This window comes from Manis javanica, chromosome 4 (genome assembly GCF_040802235.1).
Source record: "Manis javanica isolate MJ-LG chromosome 4, MJ_LKY, whole genome shotgun sequence".
NCBI lineage: Eukaryota > Metazoa > Chordata > Mammalia > Pholidota > Manidae > Manis > Manis javanica.
The window spans coordinates 65209263-65227583 of record NC_133159.1 but is presented as its reverse complement, the minus strand read 5'-3'; the positions used below and the strand labels follow the sequence as shown (position 1 = coordinate 65227583).

The window sequence follows — 18321 nt, the reverse complement described above, 5'->3', positions numbered from 1 at the left end:
AACTTTCTAACTATTAGATAAATATATTTCTGAAACTCCTCTCTAACACAGAACCTATTATAACTTAATGTCACAATACTTTCTGTCCAGATTTTTTATAGTCATCTCAGTGCCAGCTCTTTAGAAACAGGAGTGGAGTTGCCTCTGGTTTTCTAATGTTCCAGGCTGCATCCAAAACTCATTTTCCTCTGCCACTCATTACATTCTCCTTTTCATTTTCCAACCTCCAGTTGGCTCCTTTTAAAATTATCTCTATAATGGCTCAAGAACTACTACAAAACTCTAAAAGCTACAGAGAAGAGGTACCTATCAATTTTTAATTTGCGAGGGACTACTGTATTTGCAAATGATTGTAGAGTTTCTATATGTTATTACTCATTACAAATTTTTCTCAATAAAATATGCAGGATTTTTTTCATCCTGTTTTCCCTTTTCCTTCTTCCCTCTCCTTCCTGTCATCTCTCTCTCTCACTCTCCTTTTCTTTTTACAATGATATAATTTCACACATTTTGGATAGTAACTTTTCTTAGAAAAATCTTAATTTACATTGTTTATCTAAAAAGCTCTGATGTGGCCCAACAGTATTTTGAGAATAATATTGGAGTACATCTTTTAAAAATAAATGATAGATACACTTGAATTCTGGGTTCTTAATTTCCTTTTTAAAAAAATAGCCAGTTTTTATAGTTTCTTTCACAACTGTTCAGTTACCATCAAGTTATGTTTATATTCTACATGTTCATAAATGACTCAAAATATTTAAAATATGCTTAATTACACAGATTGCACAAAGAACTAGGCAAGTGTACTTAAACAGAATTTGACCTAGCCTTGGAAATTTAGCAGTGGGGGTCATCTTGACATACTGGTGGAAAGCAGTATCAAGAATATGAGAAGTATTTTCAGAATTCCTTTATAAGCTTGCTCTTCAGCCACAGCCAAATCACTTAGTCTCTCTGGGTTTACTTCCTCACCTAGAAAAATGTGATCTCTAAAATTCTTTCCCCCTCCAAAATTTTATGAATTAAAAATATCACACAAAAAATATTAAGTTGACATATTTCATCTATAAAACTTACCTATTCCAATAAATATTAGGCTATAATTTAAAAATAACATGTCACACTTTTTCCTATAATTTTCCATAAATGGGGAAAGAAAACGTGTGTTTGTGTGTGTATATATATATGTATACATTACACATTACTGGATAAACATTGTGTTAATAGTTCAAGGGTGGTGTTGAACCTTAACTCTGTGAGGTTAAGTAATTAGTCCTTGAAATATGAGGATAGTTGCTTCTAAGCAAGCCATTTACTGAGTCCAATGACATATATTAATTTCTTTTTATATATCATAACTAGTCAAATGACAGTTTTTTTCCCTTAAAAATGAAAAAGCAAGAACATTTTAAGCTCCTAGCACCCAAGAAAGAGTAATGGTAGGCTGGAGTAATAAGCTAAAAAAAAGAAGGGTCACAAACTCACATGCTTGCAGAGGCAGTGAGGCAAATGAAATAAATGTATGAAATAGCCTTATGTAACACAAGAGTGGTAGGTTGGTGACAACAGAAGAGTGCACATCTTGCCTAAAAACATCTTAATTAAAAAACATAACTGACTTGTGGTTTTTCTTGTAGGAAAGATAAACAACCTGATCAATTAACTTATTGGGATCTAACAGTCCTTCAAAGCTATTCCAGGTATTTAAGAACCTGGCTGAAATTAAAGAGAACATCTTAAAATCACAAAGACTTTCATAATTAAAAAAGTAAGTACTCTGTTTTTACATCAATTCAACTTTAACAAATAAAAATTGGGCACTTACTACATGCTAAGGCATTATCAGTATCCTTTTAATACAAGAAAGATATTGGTATAGTTTTTATATAGTAATGCAAATTAACTTTTTACTACTAGCAGAATTATTCTGTACTTAAAAAATATGCTTTTTAATACAAAGATTATCCATCTACCTATCTATAAATATTAGAGTTAAGTTGGGAGAAAATGCTTAATCAAGAAAGTTGCCAAAACTGATAGTGGATTTAAAATAGAAACCACACTCCGCACTCTGATGTTTTTCAGCTCTTTTTAGACCTGTGAGAAAATTTCTATGATGTTCATATTTCCCTAAAGAGTGTTACCTGTCATTCAGAGAAACAATGTTATAAAGAAATGATTTATGAATTAGACAGAATAACTATGATCTCTGAATTCTCTGGCATTTTTAAGCATTTTCATTTGCAACTAAAGTATACGGTTATTTCCAGTAATTTTCTTTTAGGTATATACCCAAGAATTTAAAAGTTATGTACTGAAAACTTGTATGAAAATGTTCAAACAGCATTATTCATAAGTCAAAAAAAGGAAATAACTTAAATTTGATATATCTGTACAAAAGAATATCATTCAGTCATAAAAATGGAACAAAAAATGGACATATGATGCAACAGGGATGTACCTTGAAAACATTATGCTAAGTGAAAGCAGCTGAACAAAAAAAGCCATTTATTGCTTGATCCCATTTATATGAAATGTCCATGTCCAGAACAGACAATCCATAGAAGCAGAAAGCAGATTAGAGTTTGCCAGGTGCTAGAGGAGTACGAAGAGAGTGCTAAAGGGGCACAGGATATGGGATTTCATTTCCAGGTGATGACAATGTTCTGGACTTGAAAAGTGGTTGCACAATTCTGAATATACTAAAACCACTAAACTGTATACTTTAAAAGGGTAAACTTTATACCGTGTGAATTATATCCCAGTAAAGCTGTAAATATATGGTGATACAACCTATTTATTGAATTTCTAAAAGACTTTATATCTGCTAAAACGTGATAGGTTCCAGTATATATATCATCCTGAAAATTACTTTTCAATCAAAAACTTTAAGGCATCATTCTTACTACAGTTATAAACAGAAAACAAAACAATTTTTAAAACATAATATACTAAAAAACTTAAAACACCTAAGAAATGCAATCTAAACATATGAAAAAGTAAAATATTTATACGCATAACAAGTAGTAGCAACATCATTTGTAAGCAGCAGTTAGTGTTTATTTTCTCCATGTTTTGGTTGAACACCATAGTGGTAGTTTATTCTTTTCAGGGAAATTGCATAAGTACATATAGCATATTATGACTAAGTTATAGAAGACTGTGTAATTGGAAAATTAGTTTCAAATAACAGTATTTCCTCTAAAAACACGTTTGTTTTTAAACAAGTTATTTTAAACTAGTGGACAATAAAATGTGCCTATAAGTTATTAAGTTCAAGATATATAGTCAACTTGCATAAAATTACATATGGCATTTTAAAAACAGCCTATTTCTAAAATATCAGTAATTCAGGCAATTGGGATTTCCACAGGAGGTAAACTGCCACTAATTTTCGTTTTATGAAGAAAAGGTCTGCCTTAAGAACTTCACAATTATGTTATTAGGAAATACTACAGCATACTTTAAAAATAAAAATGTTGAAACATATGCATTAGGTTATTCTTTTATGGGTACCAGCCCTATATATCATTTCAGATGGTAATTTAAATCTAGTTAACCACATTTCCGAATGACTTGGGATTTTATTTTTTAGAAATACATATCTCATGTATAGTTTACTTAAGAATTTAAGTTTCCATTATAAATGAGAACTATCATACCGATTATGTAAAGATATAATAAATAAAGTACTTAGTCTAATACTTTATTAGAAATTTTTCTATTCCACAAAAACAAATTTTACATGTAAGCAAAATGTTAAAAATTTCTTTTGGGAAAAATGAAATAAAATACACTGAATGGTTTTCTCTTCATCTCTAACTGTAAAAATCCCTTTTGCCTATTTATTTGACCCGTCTTTATTCATGCAATTTAATGAAACCTCAAAATAATTTACATGTCTTTATACAGAATTCACATCTATATTAGTAAACTGCCAGTCCTTTTAGATTTTCAGTGCCTTATCAAAATATGGGTAACAAAGTTTTTCATTCTATGAGGCAGGAAGATGTTTCCTAAGTACTTCTTTGGATGAGGAAGATACAGTATCTGGGAACGACACCTCAAATTCTATTAGAAGGTCACCACGTTGGTCAGGATTTTTTGGAAACGGCAGCCCATATCCAATAATTCTTCTCCTCATACCAGGTTTCACAATATCATTTATTGACATAGGTATGGTTCTTCCATCCATTGTTGGTATGTTAATTGAGCAGCCACACAATGCCTAAAATGGACCAAATAAAATTAACAAACTTCAAAACCTAAAAATCTAAACAAAATATAACCAAGTGTAAAGGATGATGCTATTAAGATACATTTTTAACCTCCAAGGGAATATCAGTAATTATAAGACTTTTCCCCATCTAGAAAATCCCTTCAGGAAATGCATGATTAGACATGTTACAAAAGAAGGAAAGGAGAAGGGGATGGAAAGGAAAAGAGAAGTCAAGGATGTCATCCACTTTGCCCTGGACTGAAATGGATTATTCAGGGCCGCTATTAAATATTCAAGATGCAAGGATAGGAGTAGAGGAATATATTTGGGACTGGAAAGAACAGGATAGGAACACCTACCTACTTCTCTGGAAGGAAAACATTAGGACAAGAAATACATTTACTGTTTGAGTGTACAAATGTTTACTGTGCATAGAGTGTTTACTATATGCCATACATTTCCTCCTAGGTGCTAAGTATATAGGGATCATGAACACACAATCCACCTCAAGGAATGCACAAGGAACTCAGAAGCAAACTAGTAATTATAATACAGTATAATGTTGGCACAGAGGTAGTGAAGTCTTTTGTGAGAAAAAGGGCACCTCCCAACTTATCCCCTTAGCTTCTGGAGTACAGAATACTTGAGTTAAGCATTGGACCAGTAGCAGGTATTGAGGCAGAGTGAGGAACAAGTGTTTCACAGAGTGGAGCACAGACATCGACACAGACATATACAAGATAATAACAGAGTAAACACAGGGAAATGTATACATATTTATGGGTAGAAATCAGATTAAAAATGACCTGATTTTAAGATAAACTAGTCTGGATTATGGCATATGCTATGTGGAGTCATTTATGGATTTTAAGCAGGGAATTGACATGGCTCTATTTGCAGGATTATAATCCAATTTGAGGAAGTGTCTAAAAGTAGAATAAGCTCTCATGTATTAAAGCAATACCCTTATAAATTATTTTGTCCTTTAATATTTTTTTTGTTATTTAATCACTACTCCAAATTAACAATTTTGGAAAAAAAATCTTAATGTGGATAAGGTGATGTGATTACAATGGCATATCTTGTAACCATACTTGTAAAAACAGAGTAAAGTTAATGCAGTATTACGTCTCACAGTACGCATCTAGTTAGTACTTAAAATTGGCATTTAAATTGTTAACATAGATTTCTAAACTTGGAAAATACGTTACCCATAAACAAGGTATAACAGTACTACCTCAGAGGGTACTTATGAGAATTTAAAAATAATGTGTAGTGGACTTCAAATAAATGTTAGCTGTTACTTAAATTCCCTAAAATTAGATGCATAATTCTGTTTGGTTTCAGAATCCTAGGTCCTAATAACTTACCTCACGTAAACTAATTTTAGCAGTATAAATTATATTTGATCCATCCCTTTTAAATTTGGGGTGATCTTTATCTCTAATGATAAAAACAATGTCTGCTGGAATACTAGTTGGTGTTTCATCTCCTTCCCTCGGAAAAGTAATTTTGGTGCCTTCTTTCCACCCTTTTTTAATCTCAATGGTGAGAATTTTGTCCTCGGATCTGTAACTCCTTCCATCAGGGTTTAACCTTTTTCGAGAAATCTTCATCCGTTTGGTACAACCACTATATATTTCTTCAAGAGATACTCTAAGTTCATGAATAACTGGAGGATCTTGTTTGAGGCGGGATGGCCCCACAGAATTCCTGTCTCTTGGGTATCCATTCATGCTGAATCCAAAGGCACTAAAAGGATCTCCATCTATTTCCATTTCTTCAGTATCTCTACCACCAGCCATCCGTCTTCCAAAGAAAATTTCAAAGGGGTTGGAACCTCCAAAAAATGCTGCAAATGTGGCATGAGGATCGCCATGAAAGGTGTACCGGAAGGTACCTCCTTGTCCATCAGTACCTCCTGCTCCTCCTTTCAATCCTAAATGAAGAGATAAGTATGGTTAGAAAAAAGCTTGTAATTCTTTAAAGTTAAGCTTTCAAAAATTGTGTTACTAATAAACTTTGGCCAACTTATGTTGTAATTTATTAACATTGGCTAGAAATGACATTTTAACTAATTAAGAACAGCTACATAATTTCTGGTCATTCCATCCTAAGTTAAATTTTTAGTTTCAAAATAAAAATTAGCTTCCTCTAAATCCCCTTTTAATGACAATTTATTGCCGAATCTTTATCCCACAGGTAAGAAAATAAAAATTGGGGGTTTATCTCCTAAACTACTGGTTTGATAATCTTAAGTATATAAATTTAAGTTTTTAAAAGGTATCAATGCAAAAGCCTTCAGTAATCAAATATAAAATGCATAGCCTAAATCTTTTAAGTACCATTATAATGAGTACAACCAGTAATACAAAATACCATTCAAACTAGCTTTATTTCAGATCATCTTTAACCATTCAAGAATTAAAGGAGAATTCTTTCTGTGACAGAAAGGGAAAACATCCTGATAATAGGACACCCTATGGAAAATGTTCTTATAGACACTAAAATTGTTATCCTTATCCTAAATAAGAAAATTGTTTATGTAGGCGTGACAGCATTAATTTCAACAGCATGTAGAAAGAAGACTGAGATCAAAAGCTATAAACTCTCTTGAGATACAAGGCCTGTGGATTGGTTATTTCCATCTGTTGTGGACAACCTGCTTCAGACAGCAAGCTAGTGATTCTTTGACCCTGGTTCTCTAAGATTTAAGTAATATGCAGCTCACAAAGGATTACATATTTGAAGCAGTATTTTCTGCTACATACCAAAGAAAGATTCTACTAAAACCCACAAAATGAAAGTACAGTGATCTTTTAAGGGATCAATACTGACCATGATTTAAATCATTATGGTATCAGCAAAGTGTCTGAATGAGCTTTATGAGCATGCCTGACCAAGGAAACAAGCAGGAACAGAATATAAAATTATAAAACTGTGAAAAGTTCAAGAAATTAAGGGATTCCAGTATGTTCAAATATGGTAATTTAACCCTCTGCCAAAAATGGTAATTTGAGGGCAGGAAATGCATTTTATTCATGTTTTAATTACTCATGTACACAGGACTGAAAATGATAGGTTGCTCATGTTTATTGAATAAAGGGAATGAACTAATTCTTAAAGTCACCTATTTAAACTTTAAAGTGTCTTGAGTGTCAGAATAGAAGAGGCAGAAGCAATAGCAATATAAATTATAACCACACATACACATATATGACAGATCTAATAAAACATTACTGGAATTATCATGCTCCTGAAGAGACTAAATTTTGCACGTCTTATTCTATTCGGCTTCTTCCATTAAAAGGCATACATGTCTTCTACTTTATCTAACAGTCTCAGCTAATTGCTTAAATTTTTACCTTTGTTCATGAATAGAAATCTGGAGAGACTAAGGGAAATCTAATAACCTAAAAATTGCCAAAATATGTACTAAATGATATATCCAAATAGCAATTAGGGATATTCCCTGTAGAAACAGAATGACAAGCATAAGCAGGACAATAACTTTTAACAGCAGCTCATCCAAAACTTACTATAAATTTTAGTGGTACAGTTATAACTCCAAATGCTAAAAAGCTAATGAAATATTTTTAAAATGATAGGATGAGTATATAATTCAAGATGATCACCAATGTAACTAAATTATTTCAATCATTTCATCTTTCATCCTATAAATATAAGAGTACAACAATTTAACAGAGAATAAAGTAAATTGAGTAAATTAGCTTGCCTAATCTAACCCTCTACAAAACAAAATCTAAATGTTTTGGACCCATTGATGGATTCATGAAAAGAAAGAATAACATTTCAAATTATTACATCATGGGTTTGGCTTTTCCTCAAAACCCCTTCCCTCCTCTGCCAAAAATGGTAATTCAATCAGGCTTACAGAGTCCCTGAAAAGGTTCACACACTGTCTAAAGTGACATTTATCAAAGCGGACAAAAAGCCTCCAATGGAGCTTTGAGGTTTTCCTTGACACTACTCAATCACATAGCTCAGATAAAGGACAAGCTACTATAATGACTGAGAGAATCCTACCAAAATTTACACCAATGTAACATGAATTATTATGCAAGTATCACTTGCATCCCTAGGACTTGAATTGTAACAGGCATGTTAACTATACAGTCAATTCTTTATTATATACATTTTGACTGCTCATGGAAAATTGCAATATTCAACTGGATTTCCTCCGGTATTCAAACTGTTTTCTAGACACCATCATTACTTTGTAGAATCAAGGAATGCACTCTAGAATCAACATAGAATCAATATTTGGCTGCAGCAAGACTACTATTATTTTAAAAATAACCAACCAACCAATTTGCAATCCAAAACTGTGTATATGTTGGGGATACTAGCTGCAACAGTGATTTCCACTAATTAGTTGACTAAAAGTTTATCAAAAGAAGCATTGGAGAAGAATTAGGATTTCAATGAAAAAATTACAGCACTTTAATAACTTATTTTAAGGCGATCTAATATGTAAAAATTCAGATTTATAGCAAGACTCACAGAGTTACTAGCATATGAGATCTTTAGTTTTGATTTACAAAAATCCAATTTATTTTTAGAACTACATAGTAAGCAAAGAGATCCATTTGATAAATTCATAAGGAACAGAAGAGCAATCTAGTATAAAGAAAAATATACTGAATTCAAGTTTGATTATATAAATAGTACCTATCTTTATTCAAAGCTAAGTTATTGAGTATAAACAAAAAAAGAAGCTATAAAGAAAAATAAATATTGGAGTAGATACTAAATACTAGAATACTGTAGGAATGTGTTACTGAAAATCTTTTTTTTTAAAATTTAAATGAAAATCTTTTTTTTTAAGTCTTTTAATACAAACTTCTGTTGACATCCACTGAACAATTCAAAACTAAACCTCAAACTTTATGGGAGACATTAGTTCAAAATCCAATTTTAAATTTCTATAGTTTTGTATTTTTTTGTTTTCAAACTATTCAACTATGGAGAAAATTTCTGTATTTTAAAAAATACCTTTATTACACACTATAATTAATTGTAAATATACAATTCATGATTTTAGTAAAGTTTTAGAGTTGTGCAACCATCACCAAAATCCAGTTACAGAACATTTCCATCAACCCAAAGTTCTCTAGTTTCTATTTGTAGCTAATCTCTGCTTCCACCTCTAGTTCTGAGCAACCACTGATGTGCTTGCTTTTTTATAAATTTGCCTTTTCCATGCATTTCATATAAATGGGGTCATAGAATATATAGTCTTTTACATTTGACTTTTTATTTAGCATAGTTTTTGAATTTCATCCATGTTGTGGCATGTTTCATTACATTGGTCCTTTTAATTGCTAAGTAACATTCCATTGTGTATGTGTGTGTGTATGTGTATATACACATCCATGTATGCCATATATTGTTTATCCATTCACTAAATGATGGTACTTTTGGAATGTTTCCAGTGTGGGGCCATTCAAATAATGCTGCTATGAATATTCACATAAATGTCTTTGCGTGGACTTATATTTTCATTTCTCTTTTATAGATTCTTGTGAGTCGAACTGCTGGGTCATATGGTAAATTTAAAACATTTCTATTTTTACCCAACTTTTAAAAAACCCAGCATTTAAAACTGTGGATGTTAAGAGATTTTCAAGACATGAATAAGCTAGATCACTGGTTCTCTTAGTTTCTAAATATATAAATTTGGCATATACAACTTATATACTTCTCAGTTTATGGATCTTTATTTCCACTGTCTCAGGCCTTGAAAGAAAGTATAATAATTGGAAACAAAACAAAACAAAACAAGTGTATCAGGTAAATTACTAACAGTTCCACAGTCCTAAAATTCGGTGTTTTATTACTACTGGAGAAATTCACAGGGCTATGGAATCAGGTCTGCAGGCACAAACAGACCAATCAGAGGCAAAGAGAAAAATTTTTCCCCCACATTTTCACAGAATACCCAAAGGGGATTTTTAAAAAGAATTATTGAGATATTCTGAATAAAGAGCAAATAAATACAATGCTTTTCTGTGAAGGAAAAATCATTTCTAAAAAATTATCAAATTAATTTAATTGTTTTCAGATAGCTTTTAACTAAAGAATATTTCTGAGTAACACATTTCAATGCTTTAAAAAAGGTATTCTCCCCTCACTATTACCTCTATTGCTTATATTAATTACCTGAATCACAATAAAACCAGATACAGGGTACATATTGTATTAGTTCTTTAAAAATTTATTCACTGGTGACAACCAGTAAAAATCAAATTGGAGAAATACTACTCAAGAAAAACCCTATTAAGAGGTAAGGTTAAACCAAGAAAAATGTATCATTTGGTTAACTTGAAAATTCTGAACACAAATATACTTAGTAAACACTGAATAATCCTATGGTTTAGTCATGGACAAATTTGAGCTATCAGTGAGTTATGGATTAAGGCAGGAGACATCTGCTTTTCCATGGCAATTTATAGTATTACTCCATGTTTGTGGATTTTTTTTACAAAGTAACTTCTTTGGAAAGAGTAGTACATTATTAGAAGTATCTCAGAATCCTGCTTAGCTTATGAGATGAACCAAATCATAGTATTTTGAATAGTCTGGCCAAAAGGAACCAGCAGGATCGAACTGCCCATTTTCTGCCTTTTTCAATATTTACTTGGTAAGGACCTGAAGCAGGTCCTCATTACACCAAAACCAGTAGCAGAAACTGCAATTTTTGGCAACTCAGATCAAAAAGAAAAACAAACAAGAAAAAAAGCCCTCTATACCATCACCCTGCTTTTACATAATTTTTTTTACTTCAAAATAAGCAGTCACTGCTTTATTGTATTTAATATATTTTTAATAAGGGAAATTTTTAAATTAAAGGAAGCAAAGAACACAAAAGTTTTCATAACTACAATGATTTAAAAGAGAATATTTTGGGAGAAAAATATTGAAATAACTTAGTCCTGATTTTAAAAGTTGAAAACCCTGCAACCTGTAGGAATTAAAGTGTTATTGTAGTTGTTTTTTAATTAGCAATTTAAAAGTCTTACTTTATAGCTACATTTATATGCAGATGATGAACAAACTTAAGATCCAGAACGATAAAAGGATAATCTTAAATTATCCCCCTTTACTATATTCAACCAGTTTCTGATCTCATAATGCAAGAAAAAAAAGTATGTCAGGGAGAGCAAAGGGAAGTTGTCATGCTTTCTTATACCTAGATAGTAAAGTTTCGAAAGAAATAATGGTTTCAAAAAGTAAACCAATAACTGTTTTCTAACTAGGTGGCCATTTTAGGTCAAAAACTGTATTTCTGAGATCTCATTTTCTTGGCACAAAATTACTGTTTACAATTAAGCTAAAAACTTGTTCTGGTATTTCATGACATCAGGAAAATTCTTTCCTCTCCAGGCAGAATGCCAAAATCAACTAGAGCTAAATGCCTGGGCCTTCTGCTTCTCATAGAGATGATTCTGCCTTGTTCAATCTAAAGTAGCTTTGCTATAAGAAAGGCAAAAAATTTCTTTTGTTTTTGTAAATAAAATATAGATTAGTTAGAATTTGAACTGCCAGGCTTAGGATTTTAAATTATTGAAGGATCTTTATAGGTTCTGGCAGAAAATTTATTAGAAAAAAAAAAAAAAGGTTGCATAAGACTTTTGACACAATTCATTAATGAGTATAGGAATTCAAGGTTTCTTTTCAAACACATAATGTTAATATTATAAATCTAGTGGTAGAATATGGATATTACAAAATGCCCAAATCCCCCCAAAAAGGCAAACAAGTAAATTTCATTCACAGCTATGTAATATTCATTCATATATATGATCATGGGTGAAATCTTTTTTTATCCATTAATTATCTTTGTATTTCTGACATGTCTCAGAATTTAATTTAATGATAACCAGAAAGCTGAGAAAGAAAAAAAGAGAAAGACACAGAGCTGGAGAGTCACAAAGATATACACAGAATACTTACCTTCCTCCCCAAACTGATCATATATCTCTCTCTTTTTAGGATCACTCAATACTTCATAAGCTTCTGCAACCTCTTTAAATTTTTCCTCTGCCTGAGGAGATTTATTTTTGTCTGGATGAAATTTGAGGGCTTGTTTTCGGTAAGCCTTTTTAATATCTTCATCTGAAGCTCCTTTTTCAATTCCCAAAATGCAGTAATAGTCTTTCCCCATTTCGAATGCCGTGAAATGAACTTAGATTTCCCTTTGTGAAAGAAAACAGCGTCCCCAGTCTTAGCAATACAATGATTCTAGGAAAAATAAACCAAGCTGGGTATTTTAAAAGTTAAAGCAAATCAGCAATTCAGCTTTGCTGTCTTAAGGCAGCAAGCAGACAGCGTCTCTGCCTTTAATTCCTTCCCCAACAGCTCACTTACAGATAAATATACACTACACAGGAGACGGCCTCCTTCTAGATCCTCCCATTTTCACTACGTGTCTCTGTACTTTCTAGAACAGCAAATGCTACAGGACGTCACTTCCCTAGCTGCCTCTAGCCTCTAGCCAAAGTATTGAGCTAGGTTTTCTCCACCTCCATGATTAACTATTCATTTTCCTTTTGGCTTTACCATTTTTATTTACTTTTTAAGAGGCCAAACGAATTGAGAAACCAATTTCAGCACACAATGTCGTAACTATGCATTTAATCCATTCTAGGTGAAAAAGAAACAAAAATAATTATAGCCATAAGCACCCTATGTTGAAATAGTTTAAAGTTATGTAAATAAAAGTGCCCTTGAACTTATTTCAGGTATTTTAATTTCAAGTTATTCAAATGTAAGATCTACAATACTAAAATATGGTTTGTTTAAAATTTGCAAGTAATTTGTGTCATTTAAAAAATTCCTGGGGTCTATCAATCAAATGCCAGGAAGTCAAATCAATATACGAATTTCACATTGCAAAAGATTATATATCATAAACATCAAAAGGAATATTTTTAAATAAGTAAAGGACTTGAATATGATTTTAGCTAATGATTTTAATTAGTTTTCATAATATATAAGAGTTAATAGTTCTGGCAAACTAATGTTTATGAAAGCCTCATATCTGGTTCTAATTACTTCAAACTAAAACAACACACACAGAGACACCTCTTCGTAGGGTCACTATTTAAATAATTTTTGTGCTATAGGAAAGATAGCAGAAAGTAGCAGGTTACAGGCAGTAAATATTCTTATTTCTTATAAGACCTTAAATCTTATAAGATCAGCTTAAAATCTGGATATGCTATTTACAGGTCAGTAATACAAGCAATATTTTTCTTTGAAAAATACATGTTCTCTAATTATAAATATACTTATTACTGGAGATTTTGGAAAAGAATGAAAAAGGAATAAAATAAAAAACTCCCTATCATACCACTTCAGGTAATCCTTACTAAATGTTAGTGTATTTTCATCTAACCCTTTTTTCTTATTAATATTTATGGTTATTTGCTTTTTGTATTTGTTTTTTATTAACAGTTAATATATCATTTATATACCCTTTTGATGCCTGCTTTTTATATATATTTTGAATATTTATGAGAAATATCTTCAATGTTTATAGCTCATCTTTTATGTCCTATATGGTTTCCTCATCTTTTCAAAAATGTTCCCATTTGTAATATAATATTGGAAAGATAAATAAGAAAAGAATTGCATAGATACTAAAAATATCTTAAGCCCTATAAAGAAACATTTATGAGGGAAAGTAAATTTACATATATGTTTAGAGTATAATGAAAACGTGATGAACATGTTGACCTTTAAAGATATAGGAATACCTACTTCTATAAGCCAAGCAGCTTTATATTAATGATTTAGCAATTCTTTCAGAATGTTCATTTTTGTGCATTGTGACAGCTAGAATTTCCTATTTCTCAAAACTCTGTACTTTAGAAACACCTTGGGGTATTAGAAATGTGCAACATCTACCTAGCCTACTTACAGGTTAGAGGTTTGTCAGCTATTCAGGAAATTTTTTTAGTCTCACCAAGGAATACTCAATGTTAAAAGATTAATTTTCAAATCCAAAAACTTAGAGAAAAATGCTAATATGCAAAGTCACCGAAGACTCTACTTTAAAAAAAAGCACATACTACTAGTTGGGAGTCCACTGCGAGGATCAGGATCTAGAGTAAAAATATAACAAAAATCACCTATTCTAGAATTAATTTCCAAGAGAGTTCTTTTAAATATTCATATGAAAGAAACAATGACATTACCATGGAAAGTCTGAATTGTACTGGAGGTAATGCTGGGAGAAAAAAAGTAGACTTTTACTTGATTCAACTTTTCAGAGAGCTAGAAGTATTAATTAAATGGACTTGACATAGTAAATGATTTTAAAAGTCAAAGATTAGATGTTTCACATTTCTGAGAATACATATTAACAAGTGGAAAGAAATCTGGCTCTCTACGCATAAGAGAAGGGTAGTCAGGAATTTTCATACTTTTTCAAATATCACACACAAAAGTAATCATAGTGGTTAGGTTGAAAAGCAAGAATTCACTTCAACTTGGAAATTTCAAGTTAAGAAAGAAGGAATTACACTTTTAAGATTTTAAATAATTAAACTAGGTTTTGGTAAAACCAGCAATGTAATTCTTTAAAATATTTGAGAAGAGGTATTAAATATAATTTTTAAGCTCTGTAATTCTGTCCTTAGAAAATACTTTGAAGAAAAAATTTACATACACAAATATACTCATTGCAATTAGCTGCGATAGGGTAATGGATCAATATGATCATTATTAAACTACATGATACTTTGGAGACATTTCATTCTAACATTCACTTTTTCAGTCTGAGCTATAGCCTTTAGCTCTTAGGGGTAGAAAATCCATTACACAATCACTTCACATTATATTTTCCTTATCTAAATTTGTGTGAAATGAATGTTTTTAAATGGGGGTGGGGAGTGCAAATGTCATCTGTTAATAATTATCATGATAAAAATAGAGAATGTAAAAGGGAACAGTAGTGTCAGCCTTTAGAGAAAATGAAGCAGAGGTGTGAACAAAGCTCACTTAATGCTTTTTTTTTTAGGAAAGCAAGGCAGAGGCTTTTATTTAGAGAGAAAGCGGAAGGACAGAGCTCTTGGCTCACGCCAGGAGAGGACAAAAGAGTCCCCTCATTCAATATTTTTAAAAAATAAAACCCCAAATACTACATAATAGATTATTTGAAACATTATTTAGGAGTAAAATAAATTCCTATGCTTTTTTGATTTTACAGTTATGTGTATGTCTGGCAGAAAATTTAAGAATAAAAACTGGCTTGAATTGGTAACAACATATTTTTCCTTAAATTTCTTTAAGGCTGCTATATTTCTAACAAAGATATGAAATTAGTGTTTGTATTTTAACATTTTTATTTTGCTACTCAAACATGGATGAGGTTTTTTTCCCATGAAAACACAATTCTCTTCCCTTTATTGAAAGAAAATTACAATGAGTCAGTCTTCTCCTTAATGTTTATGGTTGACAAGGCCAAATTCTCATGATGGAGCAGGAATGGTTCATCTCTAACAAAAGGCAACTTATAATCTATTTCAAAGAAATAATTTTAATTTGTTCACCAAATCAGAAAACTTATTTGTTATTACTGTATCAAAGTTAACAGCAATAAAGTTTTTGTGCTTAATAATATATTTAGAAGAAATATGTCACTATTTTAGGGAGCCATAATTTTTACATAGCCAGAACTAAGTAAAAATTCTAATGACATTATATTTTATTTTCAATCACTTTAATAAAGCTTCCTTACTTGGGACATTATGCTTTAATAGTAACTATAGAATTATTTTTACAGAAATAAGAGTGCTCTTTGACTTTAAAATCAAAGTTTCAAATATTGAATGTTTAGACAATAAGAGCTAAAGAAAGCATTCTAAACACAAAAAAAGTCTAAGAGTACAGTTGACTCTTGAACAACACAAATTTGAGCTCTGTGGATCTACTTATACATGGATTTTTTTCAATTAGTACATTAGAAATGTTCTTGAAGATTGGTGACAAGATTTCTCTAAGAGCTTACTTTATTCCAAGAATACAGTATACAACAACATATACAAAACACGTGTTTACTGACTATGTTATCAGTAAGGCTTCTGGTTAGCAGTAGAATATTAGTAGTTAAGTTTTGGGAAAGTCAAATTATATGCGGATTTTCAACTCTGTGTGCAGAGCGACCAGTACCCCTAAACTCCCATTATTCAAGGGTCAGCTGTGTATAACTTAGTCATCTAACTGATATCTTCACTTTCTATTTTGACTTTATTTATAGACAATAAAAGAATAAGTTTTCTTTCTCTATTTCACAAATCATTTATCAATTTATAATAAATTAGTACAGAGAAAGCATACTTTTCAGAGCCTCAGAGAAAATTATTATTAAAATTCAGATCAGCAGTTAAATACTTGAAGACAAATGACTTTCAGTATTTTACTAATACTCCTCTTTAAAACTTTTCTGTCAGTATTTCTTGAATGGGTACAGTTAGTCCTGATATTTCTCACCTAGTAATTGACATCAGTAAATGGTGACTTCTAATTCCTGATACTTCTTATTTAAGATTAAGCAAACTGAGGCTCTTTTATTCCTTTTACCAGTGATTTGATAGATGAATAGTAATTGTAATATTTGCTAAGGGGATACCAGGGAACACTGATAGTGTAGTGGTTAAAAGCACAGATTTTGGAGTCAGACTGCCTGGGTTGGAATCCTGACAATACTATATACTAGTTGCGTGGCCTTGGAGTTAACTTCTCTGTGCCTCAGTTTCCTCATCTGTCAAATGGCATTAACATAAGGGCTTCTATGAAGATTTAATGAGATTAACATGTGGTACACTTGTGATTGGCACATAGTGAGAACTATGGAAGTATTAGCTACTATAATGATGAAGATATCATATGAACTAGAAGATTCTTTTCTAGAAAAAAATTACTATACCACATGTATAACACAATGTCCTTACTTATAAGCACACAAATCCACACACATGAAAGTTGCCCCACTAAGAATAAATGGCTCCTTCCAAATATTTCGGTTAATATTTGCTAATTCGACTGTTAAAATTTTAAACCACTGACACAACACATAGGTAGCATTTATTGAATTTCAAATGCATTCACTGTATTTCAAATACAATAATCAAGATTGTGTAGTATTGGTGAAAGAAGAGGCAAATAGATTAGTGGAAAAGAATGCAGAGCTTAGAAACAGATTCATATAAGCATTTATCAACTGTTCTTAATGGAGCAAAGAATAGAGGATAAAATGGTCTTTTCAACATTTGGTGCTGGAACAACTGAACATTAACTTGCAAAGAAATGAATCTAGACACAGACCTTACACCTTTACAGAAATTACTCAAAATGGATAATAGACCTAAACATAAAATGCAAAATTATTAAATTCCTACAACATAGGAAAAAAATCCAGCTGACCCTGGATCTGGCAATGATTTTTTAAATACAATACCAAAGGCATAGTTCATGAAAGAAAGAATTGATAAGCTGAACTTCATTAAAATTATTTTTTTAATGATTAAAAAATTTTTTTAAATTAAAAATTTCTGCTGTAAAAAACACTCAAGAATGGAAAGAGAAGTTATATACTGGGAGAGAATACTTCAAAAAATAAAACTAATAAAGGACTATTATCCAAAATATGTAAAGAACTCTTAAAATTCAACATTAAGAAAACAAACAACCCAATTAAAAAATGGGCCAAAGACCTTAATAGACACCTCACCAAAAATACACAGATGGCAAATAAGCATATGAATAGATATTCCACATCATATTGTCATCAGAGAAATGCAAATTAAAATGAGATACTGTAACATACTTATTAGAATGATGAAAATCCAGAACACTTACAACACCAAATACTGGCAAGAATGTGGAGCAACAGAATTCTCATTCATTTTTGGTGGGAATGCAAAATGGTACAAGCTACTATGGAAGACAGTTTGGTGGTTTCTTATAAAACTAAACATACACTATCGTACATTATCCTTGGTAATTACCCAAAAGACTTGAAAACCTGCGTCTACACAAAAACCTGCATACAGATGTTTTATAACAGTTTA

General features: G+C 31.3%; 1 protein-coding gene across 3 annotated transcripts in view; it reads right to left on the bottom strand.

Moving 5' to 3' along the window:
* Window positions 1-2494: 2494 nt before the first annotated feature.
* DNAJB4 (DnaJ heat shock protein family (Hsp40) member B4) overlaps window positions 2495-18321 on the bottom strand; it is a 34316-nt gene continuing 18489 nt past the window's right edge. For 2 of the 3 annotated variants that reach the window (XM_073234171.1, XM_017665296.3), the window contains exons 3-4: window positions 5593-6161; window positions 2495-4231 (exon numbers count right to left, since the gene is read on the bottom strand). In XM_073234171.1, the coding sequence (XP_073090272.1) occupies window positions 3998-4231; window positions 5593-6027 (669 nt within the window). In that variant the 5' untranslated portion in view covers window positions 6028-6161 and the 3' untranslated portion in view covers window positions 2495-3997. Of the gene's footprint in view, window positions 4232-5592; window positions 6162-12199; window positions 12682-18321 lie in introns of those variants that run through there. The other variant, XM_017665295.3, reaches the window with a different exon arrangement.